This window comes from Maylandia zebra, linkage group LG3, assembly GCF_041146795.1.
Source record: "Maylandia zebra isolate NMK-2024a linkage group LG3, Mzebra_GT3a, whole genome shotgun sequence".
Taxonomy (NCBI): Eukaryota; Metazoa; Chordata; class Actinopteri; order Cichliformes; family Cichlidae; genus Maylandia; species Maylandia zebra.
The window spans coordinates 37,800,056-37,819,722 of NC_135169.1; the positions used below are offsets into that span (position 1 = coordinate 37,800,056).

At 42.1% G+C, this 19,667-nt stretch overlaps 2 protein-coding genes across 5 annotated transcripts; one reads left to right on the plus strand and one right to left on the minus strand.

The window, feature by feature from the left end:
- The first annotated feature begins 1,714 nt into the window (after nt 1-1,714).
- On the plus strand, nt 1,715-13,545 carry LOC101480176 (solute carrier family 2, facilitated glucose transporter member 4). The gene is made up of 11 exons (XM_004571175.5): nt 1,715-1,980; nt 3,805-3,900; nt 6,606-6,766; nt 8,275-8,399; nt 8,503-8,618; nt 8,882-9,044; nt 9,965-10,152; nt 10,266-10,370; nt 10,859-10,960; nt 11,091-11,294; nt 11,590-13,545. Exons 1-11 carry the CDS (start codon nt 1,948-1,950, stop codon nt 11,824-11,826), a joined length of 1,530 nt encoding a protein of 509 aa, XP_004571232.1. The 5' UTR covers nt 1,715-1,947; the 3' UTR covers nt 11,827-13,545.
- A 157-nt stretch (nt 13,546-13,702) lies between these two features.
- On the minus strand, nt 13,703-18,269 carry LOC101481340 (Y-box-binding protein 2-A). Of its 4 annotated transcripts, none has more exons than XM_014411015.3 (10): nt 18,110-18,269; nt 17,084-17,147; nt 16,962-16,995; nt 16,801-16,890; nt 16,462-16,698; nt 16,213-16,331; nt 15,891-16,128; nt 14,891-15,022; nt 14,721-14,792; nt 13,703-14,297 (listed from the first exon to the last, which is right to left on the minus strand). In XM_014411015.3, exons 1-9 carry the CDS (start codon nt 18,186-18,188, stop codon nt 14,757-14,759), a joined length of 1,029 nt encoding a protein of 342 aa, XP_014266501.1. In that variant the 5' UTR covers nt 18,189-18,269; the 3' UTR covers nt 13,703-14,297; nt 14,721-14,756. The 4 variants fall into 4 exon arrangements, with proteins under 4 accessions (XP_014266501.1, XP_014266498.1, XP_014266500.1 ...); XM_014411012.3 differs by having other exon boundaries at nt 14,721-14,795; XM_014411014.4 differs by having other exon boundaries at nt 13,703-14,792.
- Nucleotides 18,270-19,667: the final 1,398 nt, after the last annotated feature.

Genomic DNA, 19,667 nt, shown 5'->3' on the forward strand with positions numbered 1-19,667 from the left:
ATCGCTGACGTTTGTTTCCAGTCTTTTTAAAATCATGACTTCCAGATTTTTTTATCCCAAGAAATAAAACGAATGTTGTAAAACGAATGCAAATGTTGTTGCCTGTCACACACCTGTCATTCAATCAGCAGCTCTATTTGCAGTAGCATGATTTTGAACCAGGTGACCTCACCAACCACTCTCTCTCTCTCTTTCTCTCTCTCACACACACACACACACACCCATACATGCCTGTGCATGCATAAATAGGTCACGACAAGGAGGAACAGTATTTACACACTGGGTTAGTTGGCTGTGTCACGTGGTGTTTGAGTGCGTGTTTGTGGTTGTGCGACTTTTTTTCGGTTGGATAACAGTAAAACACACACGCAGGTGACACTGTGACATTAAAAACGTTAACTCCTCGGCGCTTCGCTGAGTCTGTGAGGTGTGTTTGTACCGATTTGCCAGTCTTCAGCCTTCCTCGCTCACTCCAAATGAATTCATGTGATACTTTTTGGCTCTGTAATATCATCATCTTAATCCCCCCCGGTTGCGTACATAAACCCCTTAACTGTGCTGGAAGAGGCTCTACGCCACTATTCCGATGGTGTAAAGTTTCTCTGCATTTAGTCAGAGTCACACATGACTGTGCTTGGGGCCCTGGCTTTGGATGAGGGGTGTCGGGTTCTCCCACTGTTTGAGGGCAGCAAAAGGCAAAGGAGAGGGCAGCATGCTCTGACCAGAGAGTGGTGTGAGGTGGGGGTGTGTCTGTGAGGGGTGGTCATGACTCATTTCATTGGGAGATCTAGAGTAGGTTTTTTTTTTCCCACTGAGCTTGCTTGCAGGATCTCCATTCCTCCCGCCCAATGCAAAACCCTCCCACAACACACTCCCTAATCTACGCCTCTGGTCCCTCCCAAAACTTTCCCCCTGACCACACCTACTGTACACTCCTAACTCAGGTGGCAGGGCCCAATTTTAGGGCCCACCTGTTGCCTGCTGGAAGAGGATTTAGGTTTGTTGTGTGCAACAGAGAAGGGAGGAAGGGGGGTTAAATGAGGCTGATGACCTCTTTGGCATGTGATCTGAAATAGAAAGGGATTTGTATCTGTTGGGAAGGCAGACAATGGCGACCACAGCGGCAAAGACGAGCCCCCTTTTCACTTCCCATTAGGGAAGTTGAGTCATAATGGCGGACTCCGACTTTTAGGTCACCTGACATTTAACATCTCCACAACTGTGTGTCCTCCATTTGCAGGTCCAGAAATGAGGTGATTAACCTTGAGCTGTCAGTGATAAGGGAGAAGCATCTTTGCACATGCTTTGCAGATTGAGTTTATCGTTCTTTGTGGGGGGTGGGGATCTATGGCCATTACGTAACAAAGCTCATGAAAACGGTCCAAAATGAGACCAAATTTGGGCCTCTGCGTCGCTCTGGCTTACGGCTCCAGAGAATGATAAATTATTGTTGATTTAAACAGGAATCTGAAAATGTAATCACACCTTTTGTTATTTAATTCTTCATCTCTTAGCACCATAATAAAAACCAGACACCTCTTCTAAATAACCCAACCCCCACCCTCCTTCCACCACCACCTCTGCGGCCCAAGATAGATTAGGTCAGGAGAGCTTCCCGCTTGCGTCTTGACCTCTGTTGCAGGGCCTCTCTGCGTCTGCCTCCCCCCCACCCACCCCCCACCCCGCCCCTCTCCTGAGAGGCGTGCACGTGGGTATGCCGGTGTCAACTCTTTAACAGCTGGACAGACAACACAAACTTCAAAGGAGAGAGGACAACCTGCGGGGCACAACGCACCAGAGCTCTTTGTTCTTCTCTTTTGGATTTAGTAGCTCGGTTCGATTTCAGTGCTAAAGTGCTCCAGTTTTAAGACGCCCGGGTTTGTCTCCGTTTGGCACCAGACGCATCTATCACCAGACTCCTACTGGGAGCCAGGAGTTGCCAAAATCATGCCGGCCGGGTTTCAGCAGCTTGGAGCGGAGGTAATTTCTTCTGGAGTTTGTTATAAACAGTTTGTTAATCTAGCTGTGCCTGTTTAGAAAGTTTCTGCAGGGATAGCCGTTATTTGTGAACTTTGCAATGTGTACTTTCAGCTATGGAAAGATTTTACGCACAGCACTTTTTCCTGACCTGAAACCTTTAAATATCTCCTGATTGTAGTGCGCTTCTTTAAAATAATCCCATGAGCCGTTATACACTTTTAACAGAATTTTAAAGGCAAAATCCGAATGTTGAGAAAGTCATGAATCTAGAAGAAGCTTTGAGTAACTCTGTTTCAAAGAGAGGGGGAAGCCTTTCTGTCCTTAGTGGTGACCTTGAGCGGCCAAAACTGAGTTTACAAGTCAGGCCTCGTAACTGCAAGCTTATGACAGGCCACCGCCTTCATAAACAAACTCTGTGTTTACTGCCCAGCTCAAACTCCATTGGAGAAATCGTTTCTAAGTGCTGGTTTTAAGCCTGACTTTCCCCTGATGTAGATTTCCATCATCTTATTAATAGGAAGAATAGGCTGCTATCCACGCTGGAATTAAGGCAACAATTCCCAAAGTTTCCCCTTTGGGAATAAACTGGAAACAGACTAAACTATGCTGGGATGTGGTGTGTGTGTGCGTACGTACGTGTGTGTGTGTGTTTGTGTTTAATGCAAAAATATTTCCCCTAAGCATAAAATCTGAAAAGGGGAAGAAGCAGTCATGTGCTTGTCTCTATTGAAATCACTTAAAGACGGAGATAACCTGCACAACCTGAGATAGTTTTGTGTTTAATCTGGGCTTGTGTTGTATCTCACAGTAAATACAAGCAGGTGCAGATTCATGCATAATGCCTGGAAATTTACTGCAAAGTGTGCATGCAGTGAAGTGCGGGATGTGTAATGAAACATTAGTGGCCACTTCTGGCACTTTACCTTTTCCACAAGGACGCACACGCTCACCACTACACACCTCTTTGTTGTGGTTTGTGAATGTTAAGCAGCACTTATCAAAAGCTCAACTCAGCAAGGTCAAGAGTTACAGATTTACACGGACAACATATTTGCAGAAGGTGGCTGAGCAGAGCTGCGGGGTCAAATTAGGTCCAGCAAATTTTACCAGCATCACCAGCATCATGTTGCTGTTGTATCAGTCCATAAGCCCACGTCACCAAAATGGGAAAAAAAACTTTTCAGGAAGCTCGTTGTTTCGACAGTACCCGTCTGTGTTTGTGTGTTCATCCAACAGTTCATCACAGACTTAAATCTTACAGGCGGCGTAACTCCAAAAGCACAAAAGACCTATAAATAAATGAAATTTAAAATTTTATAACCATGCTGGAGTGGAAGAAGTTCATTTTCCCCAAGGTCATCCTGTCTGTCACCCTGCAGACAGGTGGCAGAGGGCTGATGGGAAACTGGAGGGAAGCTAAAGTTCAGGCGTCGACATGAAAGTAGTCAGAGAAGTCATGAACAGCACTGCAGAGATTGTCTCTAGTCAGGATCACGGTTATATATATAGTTGACGTTAGCTGAGCAGCAGTGTTGTGTGTGTGTGTGTGTGTGTGTGTGTGTGTGTGTGTGTGTGTGTGTGTGTGTGTGTGTGTGTGTGAGAGAGAGAGAGAGAGAGAGAGAGAGTGAGAGTTAAAAAGATAATCGTGGTTGTCCAACAGTTATCTTATTGTTACAGTTATGAAAACACCTTTCAGGATTATTCACTGTTCTGAAAAACAAATTATTTGTAATTCACTTCTTTGTGTGTGTGTGTGTGTGTGTGTGTGTGTGTGTGTGTGTGTGTGTGTCTATGTGTGTGTGTGTGTGCGTGTTTCTGCTGCAGACAGTGACTGGAACCCTCGCTCTGTCAGTCTTCACGGCTGTCCTTGGATCTTTGGAGTTTGGATATAACATCGGTGTCATCAATGCGCCACAGAAGGTAAAAAAAAAAGAAAGAAAGACGAATGGACATAATATAAAATGAAAGAATAAAACATGTAACACTGGTGTCATGCACGAGTCTAACACTGTCATTTAACCAGACGTCAACAAAGTCGCTTCGCCTGATTTCACAAGGTGGTGTGCTTTGACACCACAACACGCTGCCTGGTGATGTTTAGACAATAAACCAAAAAGAATAAAACTATGTCATGTGAAGCCTTCCGAAGCAAAGTCAGGTGACACAGACACAGCAGGGCGAGGCTCCTTTCCATCTTTACGTGTCATCACAAAAATGACAACACATCCCTGCTCCAGGTGTCATGGAAACAAGGAAATATTTCTGTTTGCATGATGAGAAAAAGGCGTGAGAAATATGATTCATTTCCCACATCTGAAAGCAAATTTTGTGCGTTTATCCGCATTTATCTCTTTAAACAGAGCGGCCCTTCATTTGTGTGCCACGGTACTTGGACGCTGTGTAGAAAAGCCTTTTGCATTTATGGGCATCTCAGCTCTGACATCCATCATTAAAATCCTGGCACGGGTGAGGGCAGCTATCAACTAAACTTGTCTGATACTTGGGAAAATGTGAGCATAATTATCTACAGATCACTTGTTTGATTTAACAAAATACATCTTTCTTACAAATAGTGTGACACAAAGAGCAACACTCCCTTTAAGGTCACTCTATTTTTAAGCCTTTTTAATCCTGCTTTCTTCTGATTGGCTGCCCCACGTAAAGCGATCACTTAAACAGCAGCTGGGTGGGGCTGATTTGTGACCATGTTTGGGTTTTCCACTCTCTATGACATCATGTAGATCCAAGAACAGAGAAAAACCCTCTGAAACCGAGTATTTAGAGCACTCTGAACTCGAAACCTCTGGCTCTCGGTGGTTACTTGTACATACAAAGATCTCATTAACTGAAACCTCCCAATTTTTAATATGAGAATGTGCACAAGTGTGTATATGTGAGATAATATAAGTCTATATTTTAAAAAAAATGAGGAAAGCATTCTGAAAATATGAACTCATGGGAGTAAGCTGTTACTTACACGGTGTGCTTGTCTATTTAAATAGCCCATGGCCTGATTTACATAGTACTCTTGTGGTCCATGCAGCCATTCAAAGCGCTTCACGCTGCAAGCCTTTATCTAATCCAAGTTCATATTTAAAGTGACATATAGCTTTTTTTTTCCTGTCGTAGTTCACTGTATTTAGTATCTCGCCCAAAGCCATGCAGACAAGTGACTTAACCACCAGCCTTCAAGCAGCCCATTTTATATACTCCATGTTTACAAAAGCTGATTTTAAGCTCTACTCGGGCCCTGTCTGCAAGACCTCGCTCCAAACTTACCTTCCCTTTTACCCACACTGAAAAAAAGGGATTGGCCAACTCTTGGATTAACGTAAGCATCTTGCGTGTATTTAACATAAGTGCCTCATGCTTTAAAGTTAAGTGTAACTACATAGTGTAGAAACTACATGATCTACAGAGAGGCTAGATTAAATTGTTCATGTCATGTTCGAGTGAAGTAAGTCAATAACTTTCAGTCTCGTATACTTTGGATCGTGGTTTCAGGAATCCATCTCAGTCAAATCGAGTAGCCTCCACTACTTTTTTTGATATACTGAAAAAAGTAAATTCGGTGTTTTTTACATTAAAAAACTCTAACTTGTAATTTAAACACAATAATTTCATGCTTCTATGAACGTAATTAAATCATGAAGGATCTGTACGAAATTCAACAACTTAATTTGTCCTTGTTAAGATGACCTGATACAATCTAGTAAGAGTGGTTAGTTGCTGAACTCGTGAAATTCACAAGATCGCACGAGATGTCAAACTGTAGGAAAATCACTGGCGTTATAAGAGGCAGACAACTACGACACACCACGTGTATGCTATTGCTATTTATTGTGGATTAACCTGTCAAGGACAAAAACGTACAAAAAAATTCTGCATCAAGCCTTGAAATCATAGCTTTCCTACTTTTGTTAAGTCTGGATTGGTGGCATGATGGTTAGTGCTGTTGCTTCACAGTAAGAAGATCCTGGGTTCAAATCCACAATCTGGCTAGTTTGCACTGGTTTCTCTCTGGGTATTCTGGTTTCTTCCCACAGTTAAAAGTTGTGCAGTTGTTAGAGTTAGGTTAATTGATGATTCTAAATTACCTGTCAATGTAAGTGCAAATGGTTGTCTAGGGTGTACCCTGCCTAACAATTCAGGGTTATTTCCCAGCCCCCCTGCAACCAGGATAAAGATAGGATGTTAGTTGTTGTAGATCCATTAAATTTTTATGTTAACCAGACTCTAGACTTTGTTGAACATTATGTAATATGAAGACAACATGTAGTATTTAAATGAGCAAGTAGTATTGGGGTAAATGTTATTTAATAGTGTTGAAATAAAATGACAAAATTGTGAAGGATTAAAATATTCCAAAGGCTCAACTTACTTCATCTAAACATGTTTCAATCGCGTTTTATGAACACAAAATGCACATGTTTATTGAATATGAAAAAGTTGTGTTGATTGAACACAATTGTTTAAGTTTCTGCCAAAGCAAAACATTTGTGTGCAACCAATGTCCACTATTGAATCAAGTAAATCCAACATGGCCTTTTTTTCAGTGCAGTTTGTGCTGCTCTTCTCTCACTACTCTAGTCACTTGCTCCAACTTATCTTGGCACTCCTTGCAGATCATTGAGGGGGACTACAATGCAACATGGATGTACCGGTACGGGGAGCCCATCCCCACAGGGACCCTCACCTCGCTCTGGTCGCTGTCCGTTGCCATCTTCTCCATCGGCGGCATGGTCTCCTCCTTCTGTGTGGGTTTTGTTTCTGAATGGCTGGGCAGGTGAGACAACGCAGGTCAAGCTTAGCCTTTTCTAGTGGTCTCGAGGGGATACGTTGCTTTTATCCTGATGGGTTCATGAAACTAAGCCTATGAAATACTGTTTTATGAGATGGAGCAGATAGAACAGGCTGCAGCTCATTAATCTTACACTCTGCTTTAACTGTAACATTTAGAGGATGGTTTCCGTCTGTGCCCATGGTTGCACAGATTACTCAAAGCAAACCACAAGATTTTCTGGAAATCTGAAACAAACTGCACAAAGTCTGAATACATGAGCAAAGATTTAAGAAGTACACATTTCTTCTTCCTGAATGACACACATACTTCGCAGTCTCCTTACATACAAATGAAAGGTCTGATTTTTCATGTGTAAATGGATAGAAGCTGTAGGTTAATAAAGAGTGAAGTGGGTAGGGAGTTTGTCTGAAGTATCTTCAGTTAAAAAAAGAAAGAAAGCAGCACCCAGTCCACTCAAACACACACAAAAAGACACACTTATGTAAGGAAAGTAGGATTTTGCATGCAGCGGGAGTGGATCCATATAAACGTGGTTTTAAGGGTGAATGAAAAACAAGAAAGCAATTTTAAAAAGCACCACAAACAGAGACTTCAAGTTTTAATGCACTACAACGATAACCAAGACTGTTTTAGGAAACAGCCAGGCAGACACGACAAAACACCACACAGTGTTCAACAGCAAATGATAAATCGTCATTATAAACAGAGCAATTAAAACCTTAATCTAAGTAAACGACAACACTAGTCCAAAGCCTTCTCTAGCTAGCCTTCATTGTGATACATAAATATCTCCTTCTCAGTTCTGTATAAGCCCAAAAATAAAACCAGTCATTCAGTGAAAGCTCTGTCCGGGATGTTATGACCCAGTTTCCCGCTGTAACCTGAGTCTGTGCAAACTGGGCTGCAGTCCACAGCTTCCACTGGCTGAAAGGACATTTTAACAGAGTCCTGAATGTGCAGCTTACATAAGCTTACAACCTCATCAGAAGCAACTTTTCAGTGACTTTTAAAATATATATTAAAAAAACATTTTCAACCCAAGGTATTAACAGAATGTTACAAAATATATACGTGAGGTACCTTGTTGCTTGTGTCAAGTAAATTCCTGACAGTGTAAGCTGAGCTGTAGGAACCGTGCTACTTCTAAATTAGGTGGGAAAGACTCTTTTTTGGTTCCGATCACAGTCTAGTAAAGTAAAATAACACCAGACTGCAAAATCTAGTCACACATGTTACTTTTCTTTAATACTCCTCTGTGCCTTCTACAGGATTTTGTGGATCAACTAAATGTTAAAGTGCTGAATAAACCAGTGTCTCTGTGCGATACTGAATAATTTTGTGTGATACTGCCCTCTAGTGGCTTCTTAGTGTTTTTCACTACTAAACAGTGTGCATATCCAAACTAGATGTGCACAACTCTGCTGGACAAAAAACCTGCTGTTTTATCATTTCAAAATGGTTTCAAAAATGCAGGTCTGTGCTTCTTTCAGGAGGAAAGCCATGCTTATAAACAACTTGTTTGCCTTTATTGGAGGAAGTCTGATGGGAATGTCCAAGCTCTGCCGCTCCTTTGAAATGATGATCCTTGGACGTTTTATCATTGGTGCCTACTGTGGTGAGCTGGCCACTGTCTCTTCCCTCTTTTACTCTCCATTAATGTGTCCATTTAATAAGTGGTTTAACAATCTCTTGCTTCCTTAACTCTTCCTTTGATGCAGGATTGGCATCTGGCTTGACACCAATGTACGTGGGTGAGATAGCACCTACGAGTCTCAGAGGAGCTTTGGGGACGCTGCACCAACTGGCTATTGTCACTGGCATTCTCGTCGCACAGGTATGGCAGGAACGACCGTCTATAAATAGCATCGGCATCTTCTCTCTGTCTCCATGTCCTCGACATTCAGTGGGCCTTTCCAGGCCACGTTTAAAAAGTCTGCTCACAAAAAACACATCTTGAATCCTCAAATCCATTCTCTTTGTCTGTGCACCTCCCCGTCTTTTCCTTTACTTCCACCTATAAAGGATTGTCTTTAGGTGCTTTATCATATTATCTTTTGAAATGTCACACACTCAAACTTGCTTCCTCTCCCTGTGCAGGTCCTCGGCTTGGAGTCGCTACTCGGCAGTGAGCACTTATGGCCTGTTCTGCTGGGATTAACTGTTGTGCCGACTGTACTTCAGATGGCTCTGCTGCCCTTCTGCCCCGAGAGCCCCCGATTCCTCTACATCGTCCGGTGTCAGGAGCACCACGCCAAGAGTGGTAAGTAGGGCTGCGTTATTTTAAGGTCTTGGTTTACTATTATTATTCTTATTATGTAACTAAGTTTTACATTTTAAATTCTACACTATAAACTGGATTTTTAGCATTAGGAGGCAGATAGGGCCTTATAAAATAAGCTGCTGAGTTGCATTTTGGGAAATGTAGGATCTTTTTTTTTTTTTTGCAATTTCATTTCAATTCAATTCTATTTAATTTATATATCGCAAAATCACAACAGCAGTCATCTGAAGGCACTTGATGTTGTAAGATAAAGACCCTACAATAATAAAGAGAAAACTGCACTTAGTGACAGTGGGAAGGAAAAACTCCCTTTTAACAGGAAGAAACCTTCAGTTCAACCAAGCTCAGCGAGGGGCAGTCAGCTACTGTGTTTGGGTTTGTCCCACTTTGACCCATATCACTTTATACGTTCTTATATATAACTGATGGATACTAATGTTCGTACCTGAGAAGCGAAACTAACTCGAAGTGCCTGAAATCTGCATTCTTTCTTTTGGCCAGCAGGGGGAGACTCCTCTGGTTGCAAAGAGAAGTCTGATTCTACCAAAGTCTTATCTCTGACCACAGTAAACTGTTTTTTCTGCTGAGTTTATGGCCTCAGTAATTACTTTAAAATATTTTTTAACTAATTCTGTAAATCATAGTCTCACGGTGAGTTAAATAGTAGATAAATCAGGTTATAGTTTAAACCACGGCTATTTGGCCTTGCCTTTACATACTGTGTGGTGTCTCCAGTTCCTCGGTCAGATCAACTCCGCACTCATGATGTCTGGGTTTATCAGACATTTACAGGACTCAATGTACAGAGTATCAGTTGGACTTACGGAATTAGCTGCTAAAATGTCAGATGAGTTTTTGTACATGAAAAAAAAAACTTCCTACATTTCTACTTTCTGCAGGCCTGAGGAGGCTAACAGGCAGACAGGAGGTGGGCGACATGCTGGCAGAGATGAAGGAGGAGAAGCGGAGGATGGACATGGAGAGGAAGGTGTCCATACCCGAACTCTTTCGCTCTTCGCTTTACCGCCAGCCCATCATCATCGCCATCCTCCTGCAGCTCTCCCAGCAACTGTCGGGGGTTAATGCAGTGAGTCCTTCAAATTACACTGACTCACCTAAAGTTCCAGAAACAAGCAGTCCTTTAAAATCAGGAGCCAGTGCTGTTCAACATTGACCTAAATTTGTTTACTCCTCTGGCAGATCTTCTACTATTCCACCAGTATCTTCATGAAAGCAGGAGTCCAGAGTCCAGTTTATGCCACCATAGGAGCCGGGGTGGTGAACTGTGCCTTCACGGTAGTCTCGGTGAGAAATCGCACCGACATGCCTTTATCGCACTTTTGAAATTCAATTTGGGAGCGTTTAAATAACTTTTTGAATTTGGAACAATAAACATTCACGCCCTGTCACAGAGTCACTCTATTACTGTTTAACACTGTTATCAAAGGGTAAACAAGATAAGAGGAGTCAAAATGTTTCAGTGTCATCAAGCGGATAAAGATGTACGACTTTAGCCGTAAGAGTGCCACGGCTTCAGGGTTAGAGACTGACTATTGTAATTTGATACAATAGATTGTTTTATGAGCGCACGCTTGTAAAATCACTGCTAAACTATGGTTAACACTGTTTTAGAAGTCCTGAACTGCAGTTAGGTATATGGTAAATGTGGTTTTAGCATTATAGTGACCTGACGTTATACATATTTGAGAAAGAATCTGACCAAATCAAATGCTTTAGCTCCAAATGTCAGCTGAGGTTAACCCCCCATCCCCCCTTTACCTTCATATTAACAGCTTTTCCTGGTAGAGAGGACGGGTCGACGGACGCTCCACATGCTAGGACTTGGTGGAATGTGCATCTGTGCCGTCATCATGACCGTGGCTCTTGCTTTACTTGTAAGTAAGCCCCGATCCAAAAAAAAGGAAAATAAATAAAATCCAGACTATGGTATTCCAGACTTCGGTATTTTATATATGATTTCTAGTCTCCACAAACATCTGAACCCACTTTTCTTCTGCTCTATAGGACAGTGTTCCATGGATGAGCTACATCAGCATGCTTTCTATCTTTGGTTTTGTGGCCTTCTTTGAGGTTGGCCCAGGTCCCATCCCCTGGTTCTTTGTAGCTGAGCTGTTCTCTCAAGGTCCAAGGCCAGCTGCCATGGCTGTTGCAGGCTTTTCCAACTGGACTGCCAACTTTATTATTGGCATGTGCTTCCAGTATGTCGCTGTGAGTATCCACAATGGATGTTGTGTATGTCCACAAATGCTTTTCCATTTTTCACCCACTTCAGTTTTGTTATTCTTTTTTGGCTCGACAATCTTTTATCCTCTTAGATAAACTGATTAGATTTTGGTCTTTAAAGGTTACCAACCTTACAAAATCAAATTTTTTATTCACATTTGAAAAGTTAAGTCTGGACAGACAGATGAAAACATGAAAACCGCTACTTGACCGGTTAATAGAGGCACGTGGCATCAAGTTCAACTCTTTATAATCCGACCTTCTTCCCGTCCTTCTGCAGGACCTCTGTGGGCCATATGTCTTCCTGATCTTCGCAGCTCTTCTTCTGTTCTTCCTCATCTTCACATTTTTCCGGGTACCAGAGACACGGGGCAAGACCTTTGACCAGATTGCAGCCAATTTTCACCAGCATTCAGCTGGAGGGATGATGGATATGGATATGAGCATAGGCATGGGTATGGACATAGACAAACCCAGCACTGAGATGGACTACTTGGGGGAGGATACCATGAACTGAAGATGCCCCATGGAACTGAGAAAAATGGAACTGAGCTCAGCTTGAGAAAAGTTGGGTAAAGGGGCATGACACCAAACTTTTATTTGCTAATATGTATATTGAGATCTTTATTTTTTTTTCCACATAGATTGTGGTGAAAAAGCAGTGTTAAAAGTGTGTGACAATTTGGGTGTTATGGAATTGTCCTTTGGTGGTAGCACTGCAGTACAGGGTTAATAGTTATGAATTCTGGCTTCACTTGAAAGGCTACGAACCAGTGGAGTAAAGGTCGACTGCTGTAGTTTCAAGGGAAGAAGATGCTAATAAGAACAGCCTGTCTGGCATTGACTGCCAGTGCAATAAGACTTTATTCCATGGTGATGGCAATCAGTTGCAGTATTGACAGATGGGTGTGGAGAGACTTGGGGATTCCTGCACTTTATAAACAGATATCTACAGTTTTCAAAGTTTTTAGGCATAGAAACAATAGGATCAGCAGCCAGGAGTGTGATGGAGCATGCCTGTTTTTACCAAAGATGGGAACACACATTTAAGAGATTAACATATGAATTGATTTTTTGATCTCCAATGACAGGAATCACGTCGACATACTGTGGGTTTTGAATCTTTTTTGGCGCCAAATGAAGTGTGTCTGTAACACCCGGTATTTATAGCCGTTATTTACTCAAAGCAGATGTAGAAAAGGTAGTATGATGGGTAGGTAGTGTTTTTGTTCTTTAAGAACAGGTAACAGATGCATTTAATCATGTTATACTTTTAGAAACTGATTTTATGTGCTATGTTCATGTATCCAAAGTGTAACCTGGCATCAATGTAAAAATACCAGTCTGAAACTTCTCAAGGGGCATTATCAAGCGGACCAAAATGCCTCTGGAGTTGATTTCACAGACATTGCGCTGAACTCCTCCAGATATTAGCCGATGGAGGGGTCATCCCAGGACACGAGTGTCACATTCATATAGTCTGGACAGTTAATGGTCTGCCCCTGCCAGCTTCTGTCCACATGATTTCATTTGCACAAATTACAGCAAAGGTAATTCTAAGTTCATGTTGACAGGACTGGACTGCAACCAATCTGATTATAGTGTGACGCAGTACGGTGTGACCTGAAAGTGTAAACTGTCGTAACAAACTATCGTTGGATGCATGGTTGTGATTGGCTCAGTATAGGTAGTGTTCTGGGGAAATGAGTTTCAGTAAAGAAACAAAATTTTGCCTCAAATTTGAACATGAGCCTTCATACTCCTCTGGTTGTTAGGTTACCAAAAGCGTTTTCTGCATCAGTACCAAAACGCTGATATTTTGGAGTTTTCACATGTGTTCTCAACTTAAGTGTGAAAGTACTCCTCTAATAGGAAACTCACTGCACCACAGAAATGCTACTTCTGATCAAGCCTTTTGTATTTCATGTGTACATAGTGTGTTTGAGGGTCTAGGTTTTAAATTCTTTACGCACTCCAGCTGGTGTTCGGCTTTGTAGGCAGACTCGAGAAATTTCCAAGTACAAGCACCGACTTTCAAGGTTTGTGCCACACAATCGCCAAGTTTTTGTTGTGTTTTCTTTGCATCCGTCACGTGTGCCGTTTGCAGTCTATTCTTTAATGTGTCAGACTTATCAGAGATCTGTAATCTGTATAGTGTGAATGTTGATGCAGTGGTTATGTAACCAGAGTGAAAGTACTGCAAATATTGTTAATGAAACCACCTGAAGAACCCTCATTTCTACACCTTCAATTTCTTCACTACAAAAGTAATCCAATTTCTTTGGCCAAAAAAAAAAAAAATAAAAAATAAAAAATAAAAAAAATAAAAAAAATAAAAAAACATGGTACAAAGGCATCAGTGAATCTGCACTCCAGTCAGAAGGGAATGAATCTTGATTTGCAAACATGATTTATTAATTAGCATTTTAAGTATTAACATTGCACATAATCCCCTCCAAAGAAAAGCACACACAAGTAAAATAAAAAGGAAATTAAGCTTCTTTCTAATCCAACCTCAACCAAGAAGATTAAGGGAGTAGTACGTTTCAAGAATTGATTTGAGGTGTTAACAGAACTAAACAGACTCCCATTATGCATCACCAATCGCAGACCTGCTTAGCTTTCCCCTCTTTAACCAAATTAATCAAAAGCCAAACTAAACTACATGATGGGCCCCATCTGCTCTATTAAAGGAAATATTTCTAAGGGGGTGGAATAACATTCCCATTTTTTCCTCTCTCCCCCTTTTTAAAAGCTGTACTTTCAATTTCTAAATGTGCACCCACCAACTACCTGTATCCCCTTAACCTGCGCTCCCTTCCCACCCTCTCCAGATGTCAGTGTGGACAGGACAAGACAAGATGAGGGGGTGGGGAAGGGGCCTGAAGGATGACTGTGAGAAGTGGTAGGATGGAGGATTGGGGGAGTGCAGGGAGGGGAGAGCAGTGCATGTGGTCTGAAATAGGTCCAGTCCTCCAACCCTAGGACCTATGAGAAACAAAAGAAAGCGCAGGAGAGATGGATTGAAAGAAAGACCCCAAAAAAAAAAAAAAAAAAAAAAAAAAAAAGAAGACCTTTAATTAAAAAATAAAAAAATAAAAAGGGCACTTTTAATCCCGAGCCAAGGATTATATTGAAAGAAAATCCAATTTCCCAGAATTTGAGCCAAAAATCTTCCCTGTGTTAAACAAAAGTCTGACTCCAAACACAGGCAGCGTTCTCAAAGACTCCTTTCAATGCCATCATTCCGCCTTAAATCCATTTACTTGACTAAAGAGTTAATGTCCATCATCAGGCCCTCTGTGACAGACTGCTAATGTTGCACATGCAGCACAAGAAGTGCAACCCTACACCCTCACGTCTCCCACCCTGTCTAATCCAAGGTTGCGCCACTTTAGTGTGGGGTCCCACCTCTTGCCAAGGGTCGTGTGACCATCCTCGTGGTCATCACTCTGCTGGTGCTGGGACAGTTGTTGGAGCTGCCTGCTGAAGTGAAGAACACAGCTGAGATTTGTCAACAAAACACCTACCAATGAAAAATGAACCAGCTGGGAAAGCAAAGAGCAACTTTAATGTCTTACCTCAGGCGATTTTACCGTTTTGGGGGAGATTTTAGGAGAGGTCTTTGGCGACTTTGATGTGGGTTTTGTATCAGATGGCTTTGAGGTCTGTGGTGGGGTACTAGGCTCTGATGCAGACTTCTCTGTATCATTCTTCAATACATGGAAAAGATGTGAAAATATTAGTAAAATACCAAAGCTTTAGAACTTCAGAAGATCCAGCTAAACCATCATACAGGCACAAAACCATAGAAATTCATCTAATAGTTAGACTCCTGTCTACCATCTAGACAGTATAAATATTACAGGGACTTAAGGGTTTTCATTGTCAATCAGGCATATTTTCAGATGAGGCGAACTGTAGTTTTTCCACTCAAATCCTGATTAAAGCCAATGAGAACACCACATTGACTGTAAAATATACAAAAACATTTACAGTACAAGTATATTTAAAAATGATGGCAGCTCTCAGTGCTCCCCCCAGCACCCTATCAGATGCAACCAAGTAATAAATTTGAAAATCCTAGGTGATTTAGAGAAAGTGTGACCTCTGACCTTGAGGTCAAGGTCCTTGAGATTTGAACTTGTACAAGACTTTTGTAGACACACCCATGGTATCCTCTGTCAGTCTACCCCAGGGCAGCTATGGCTACAACTGTAGTTTGCCTCCACCAGTGTTTTGTAAAGCGCTTCGAGGGCCCCAAAAAGCACTATATAAATGAAATCCATTATTATTATTACTATTATTACATCACCTCGTTCTTGTATTCAAACTTAGGTGCGTTTCGCCCGCCAGCCCATCCGCCGGGCATGGTGACGATAAGTGTTCAGCATTTTACTGCTTGCATTAGAGCCTTAATATCTTCTGATAATCGTTTTCTGTGACCAGGACAGCTTGGCAGTGAAAAATAAGCTCATGTGGGTAGTGATCTTTTCCTCCCCAAACATCACTAACAGCTCATCTGTGCATAGTTTCCTCACTGAGTGATCTTGATATAGCTGAAGATCAAAAATATCTTACTTTGGAGACAGAGGACTCTGAATTCCTTTGCCTGCGTCGTCTGAACTGGCGGCGTTGTTTCTGGCCTTGGCCCTCCCCTGCTTCTCCATTGGTCTGAGGGCTGTCAGGTGCCGCCGCCGTCGCCACCTCGTGCTGTGGCTGCTGCTGCTTTAGCTCACTCTTCTCCAGGCTCTCTGCTGGTGCAGCCGCCTGCTGGTCTTCTACAGCCTGATTGGGAGGTGGGCGAGGACGGAATGGCCTGAATCCGAGGAAAGCACATTAAATTGCCTCAAGAATCAAGAAGTCCTTCAAACAGGATGTCTAAGCAGGACCGTTAAGTTACCTGCGGTATGGGCGCCAGAATCTGCGTCGTGGCGGCCGCTGGGTCTGATCACTCTGGGTCTGATCACTCTGTGTCTGACCACCCTCTTCGTCTCCATCCTTCTGCTCACCAACTTCACCCTAAATTGGAAAAAAACAGACAAAAGACCATTAACAACATAAGCGTTCAACTACTTCAATCCATCTCAATGTCCAGCATCATCCTAAAGGTTGTAGTCTCCCTCACACCCGTCTTTCCGCTTTAGCTTACATCTTGTGTCTCCGGCCGTGGCCTGCGCGGCCTACGGCGGCGTTGCTGAGGCCTCGCTCCCTCACTCTCTCCCGATCGGTCAGTATCAGGACCTTGCCCATCGGCTGGCTTGTTCTGGTCGCCGGGCCGAGGGCTTCGGGGAAAGAACCGTCGACGGAATCGCCGTTTGTTGGGCGCATAGCGGCTTCCTTTTACCGGAACACCACCTGGACCGGTAACATTAGCTGCTTCGGAGCCCTTTGGAACAGAGACATGCCTGAAATGCTTTCTCCAAGAGCAGTTTTTTTTTTTTATACCTTTTTAAACAGCCGAGAATGTCACATTTTGTCCTTGCCATACCTTAGCTGCTTCAATCACGTCAAACTCTACAATTTCCCCATCTCCAACGCTGCGGAGAAATTTCCTGGGATTGTTCTTCGTGATTGCTGTCTGAGGAGACATGGCTAGCATTAAAAATGTGGGTACAATTAACTCCCATGAAGAAAAAAGAAAGACCTTACCTGATGAACGAATACATCTTCTTTGGTGTCATTCCTGCAAGAAATAAAACTTCATTAGCAAACAATAGACTGAAAAAAGTGAGGAATACTAAAAAGAAATAAGGGAGAATTCGAAACCTTACCTGTTAATGAATCCATACCCATTACGCACATTGAACCATTTCACTGTGCCTTGGACCAAAGTGGCTACAACAAGAGCACAGCAAAAGAATAAGGAAGTGTAATAGAGCAAGTAGTCATTCAGAGCTCACACCGTTATCTTGATTACATCAGCGGTGACCTGCTCGCAAGTGAGAGCTCTATGGATCAATCATTAACCGCAAGACTTTGAAACCAGGCCTGCACTAGGTCACGAGGCGAAATGGGAACACTTCCGACAATTAAGGAGTTCAAGACGAGTCACACGGACACCTGAACGATGTATTCTTCCTCACAGAGACAAGCGCAAAGCCGGCTCGTTTGTGTGTTTTACGGCAGTCTAAACTAGTTCAATTTGGCCAAATTTCCTTCTGCAATGATTTGCAGCTGGGAGGGCGCGTGCGCGTGTTTCGCTTACCAAGCGCGTGAACGACAGCTGATAAAGAAGAACAATTGGGTCATGCGTTCAAAGTGTTCGGTTAACATGGACTTCTATACAGTCTGAATCAGCTCCATACCTACACAAACACCTGCGATTAAACCAGAGGCAGCCACTGGACTGACATGTGGGGAAAAAATTTTTTTTTTGAAAAAGCACCTGTGTCCTCGAGGCCTTTTATTAATAGGCGTGAGCTTTACAAGCCAATATGTGTGACAGTCAAATAACTTCGTTTTCAACAGCGCGAGTTTAAGCATTTTTTATTTTATTTTATTTTTCTGGGAATATAGTCCCCAGAAAAACCTGAAAAACTCAGCCTCAAACACGTGTTGCCTAAAAAGTACCACACCGGAGACAGCAGTGGCACCCCAGGCTGCTGTAATTAACACAAATTCAACCAGCTTGGATCACACACTTCAAGAAATATCACAGAAGGAAGGGTAAAATATATATATATATAAACACACACATTCTGTTTTTCACACCCAGGCTCGGTCAGAAGGCGCTAACTTTAAACGTTTTCTGGATATTTACCAAGAAATCTTGGCGGATAGAGTACTTCTACACCCACCTATAACTTTCCTCTCCGGCTGTGGTTTGTCTTCCACCGGTGCCGATGGTGGAGCGCTCTGCGCCTCGGCGTCGGTCATGCTCGCTGTCGGGTTACTACACTTCCACTCCCGAGTCCCCTCCCTCCTACTCTTCCCGAAACTTTCCCAAGCGCCACTGCTAAGTTTTTATCCCGGCATCCCCTCGGACTGCCGGACGGAAGCCGCGCCCTCATTGGTTTCCACGAAAGCGCGAGCTCGAATCTGATTGGTCAAGCGAGGGCGGCAATTGGGACGGAAAATCGTCAGGTGGAGGACAGACATGAGTGAAATGAAGCTGATTTGTTTTCATTTCATTTCATTTCATTTCATTTCATTTTTATATATATATATATATATATATATATATATATATATATATATATATATATATATATATATATATATATATATATTACTAGAAAAATAGAATCGACAATCGCCAGGTTCTATTTATATAAAAATAGAATGACTGGAGTCTGTTTTTGAGAGGCCATTCATCTCTATCGATCTATATGTTATAGCTTAAAAACACAGCCTTGTAGTGTCCTTTTCACAGAACATAAATAACTGCAGAACTTAGCTGCTAGTGGGTAAACGTCTCTTTGTGATACAATGCTGTTTATATCGGTGAGTGAAAATCCCAATATGCATATACAACATGTAGACAGCCAATAGCTGCCAGCAATATAACAGCAACAGTGAAACTGTAGAAGTTAGACACATACAGTCTGATACACATTAGCATTTTTACCTGCTGTTAAACTGTTTCAGGTCTTCAAAAGAACTCTGAGTGATCTGGGAGCATTTTTCCCCATATGTAAATACAGCAATGAGAAGTTTCTGATATTTTTTTCTGCTCCTGAACAACAAATTTCTCAAAATATATATTTTTAAATGTCATTAATTAATTGATTAAAAATAAAAAAAATAAAAGCTCAGACTGGGGGGGGGGGGGGGGGGGGCACAACACTAAGTTTTCTGCCACATGGCACGGATGCTATGTAGACCAGTCAAATGTGGCATGCTTGGATCAGACACCAAATGACCACGGTAGCAGAGTCACAGTATCTGGGGTACAAGAAGCTTAAGGCAAAAGTCAGTAGCAGAATCAGCTTGTTGGTACGTTATAGATGGATGCTATTTGGATGGATGAAGAGTGCAATTTTAATTGATCAAAATGTCCTTTATTTCACTATACCCCTGATTATTTATATCCATCAGCACTTCTAGATACTTTTTTATTTGCATGTGTTATGTTCGCCACAGAAATAAGTTCTTATTTTTTTGCCCACTCAATGGTCAAAAATAGTTACACGTAAAAGGTCATCCAGAGAACTCAAATTTATTCTTCTTTTGTCCAAGAACTGAATCCCAAACTCTTGGAAATATTATTTAGCCGTCTGAAAAGATAGAGAAACTTGTTAGCACACTGGACCAATGGGCAGCACAAAATTTATGTTTTACAATACGTTAAAAATCAAAGGTTAGAAAATAAGTAATATGCTTATAAGTGTAAAGACTGGTATACAGGATTAACCA

Bases quoted from the DNA above. Each gene is read 5' to 3' on its own strand.
- LOC101480176 (XM_004571175.5), top strand. From the start codon at position 1,948: ATGCCGGCCGGGTTTCAGCAGCTTGGAGCGGAG. The intron at 6,767-8,274 runs GTGAGACAACGC...TGCTTCTTTCAG, and splicing joins GTTTCTGAATGGCTGGGCAG to GAGGAAAGCCATGCTTATAA. The intron at 8,400-8,502 runs GTGAGCTGGCCA...CCTTTGATGCAG, and splicing joins TATCATTGGTGCCTACTGTG to GATTGGCATCTGGCTTGACA.
- LOC101481340 (XM_014411012.3), bottom strand. From the start codon at position 18,188: ATGACCGACGCCGAGGCGCAGAGCGCTCCACCATCGGCACCGGTGGAA. The intron at 16,129-16,212 runs GTAACTTAACGG...CCTCGGATTCAG, and splicing joins TTCTGGCGCCCATACCGCAG to GCCATTCCGTCCTCGCCCAC. The intron at 14,796-14,890 runs GTAAGACATTAA...TCTTCACTTCAG, and splicing joins AAACGGTAAAATCGCCTGAG to CAGGCAGCTCCAACAACTGT.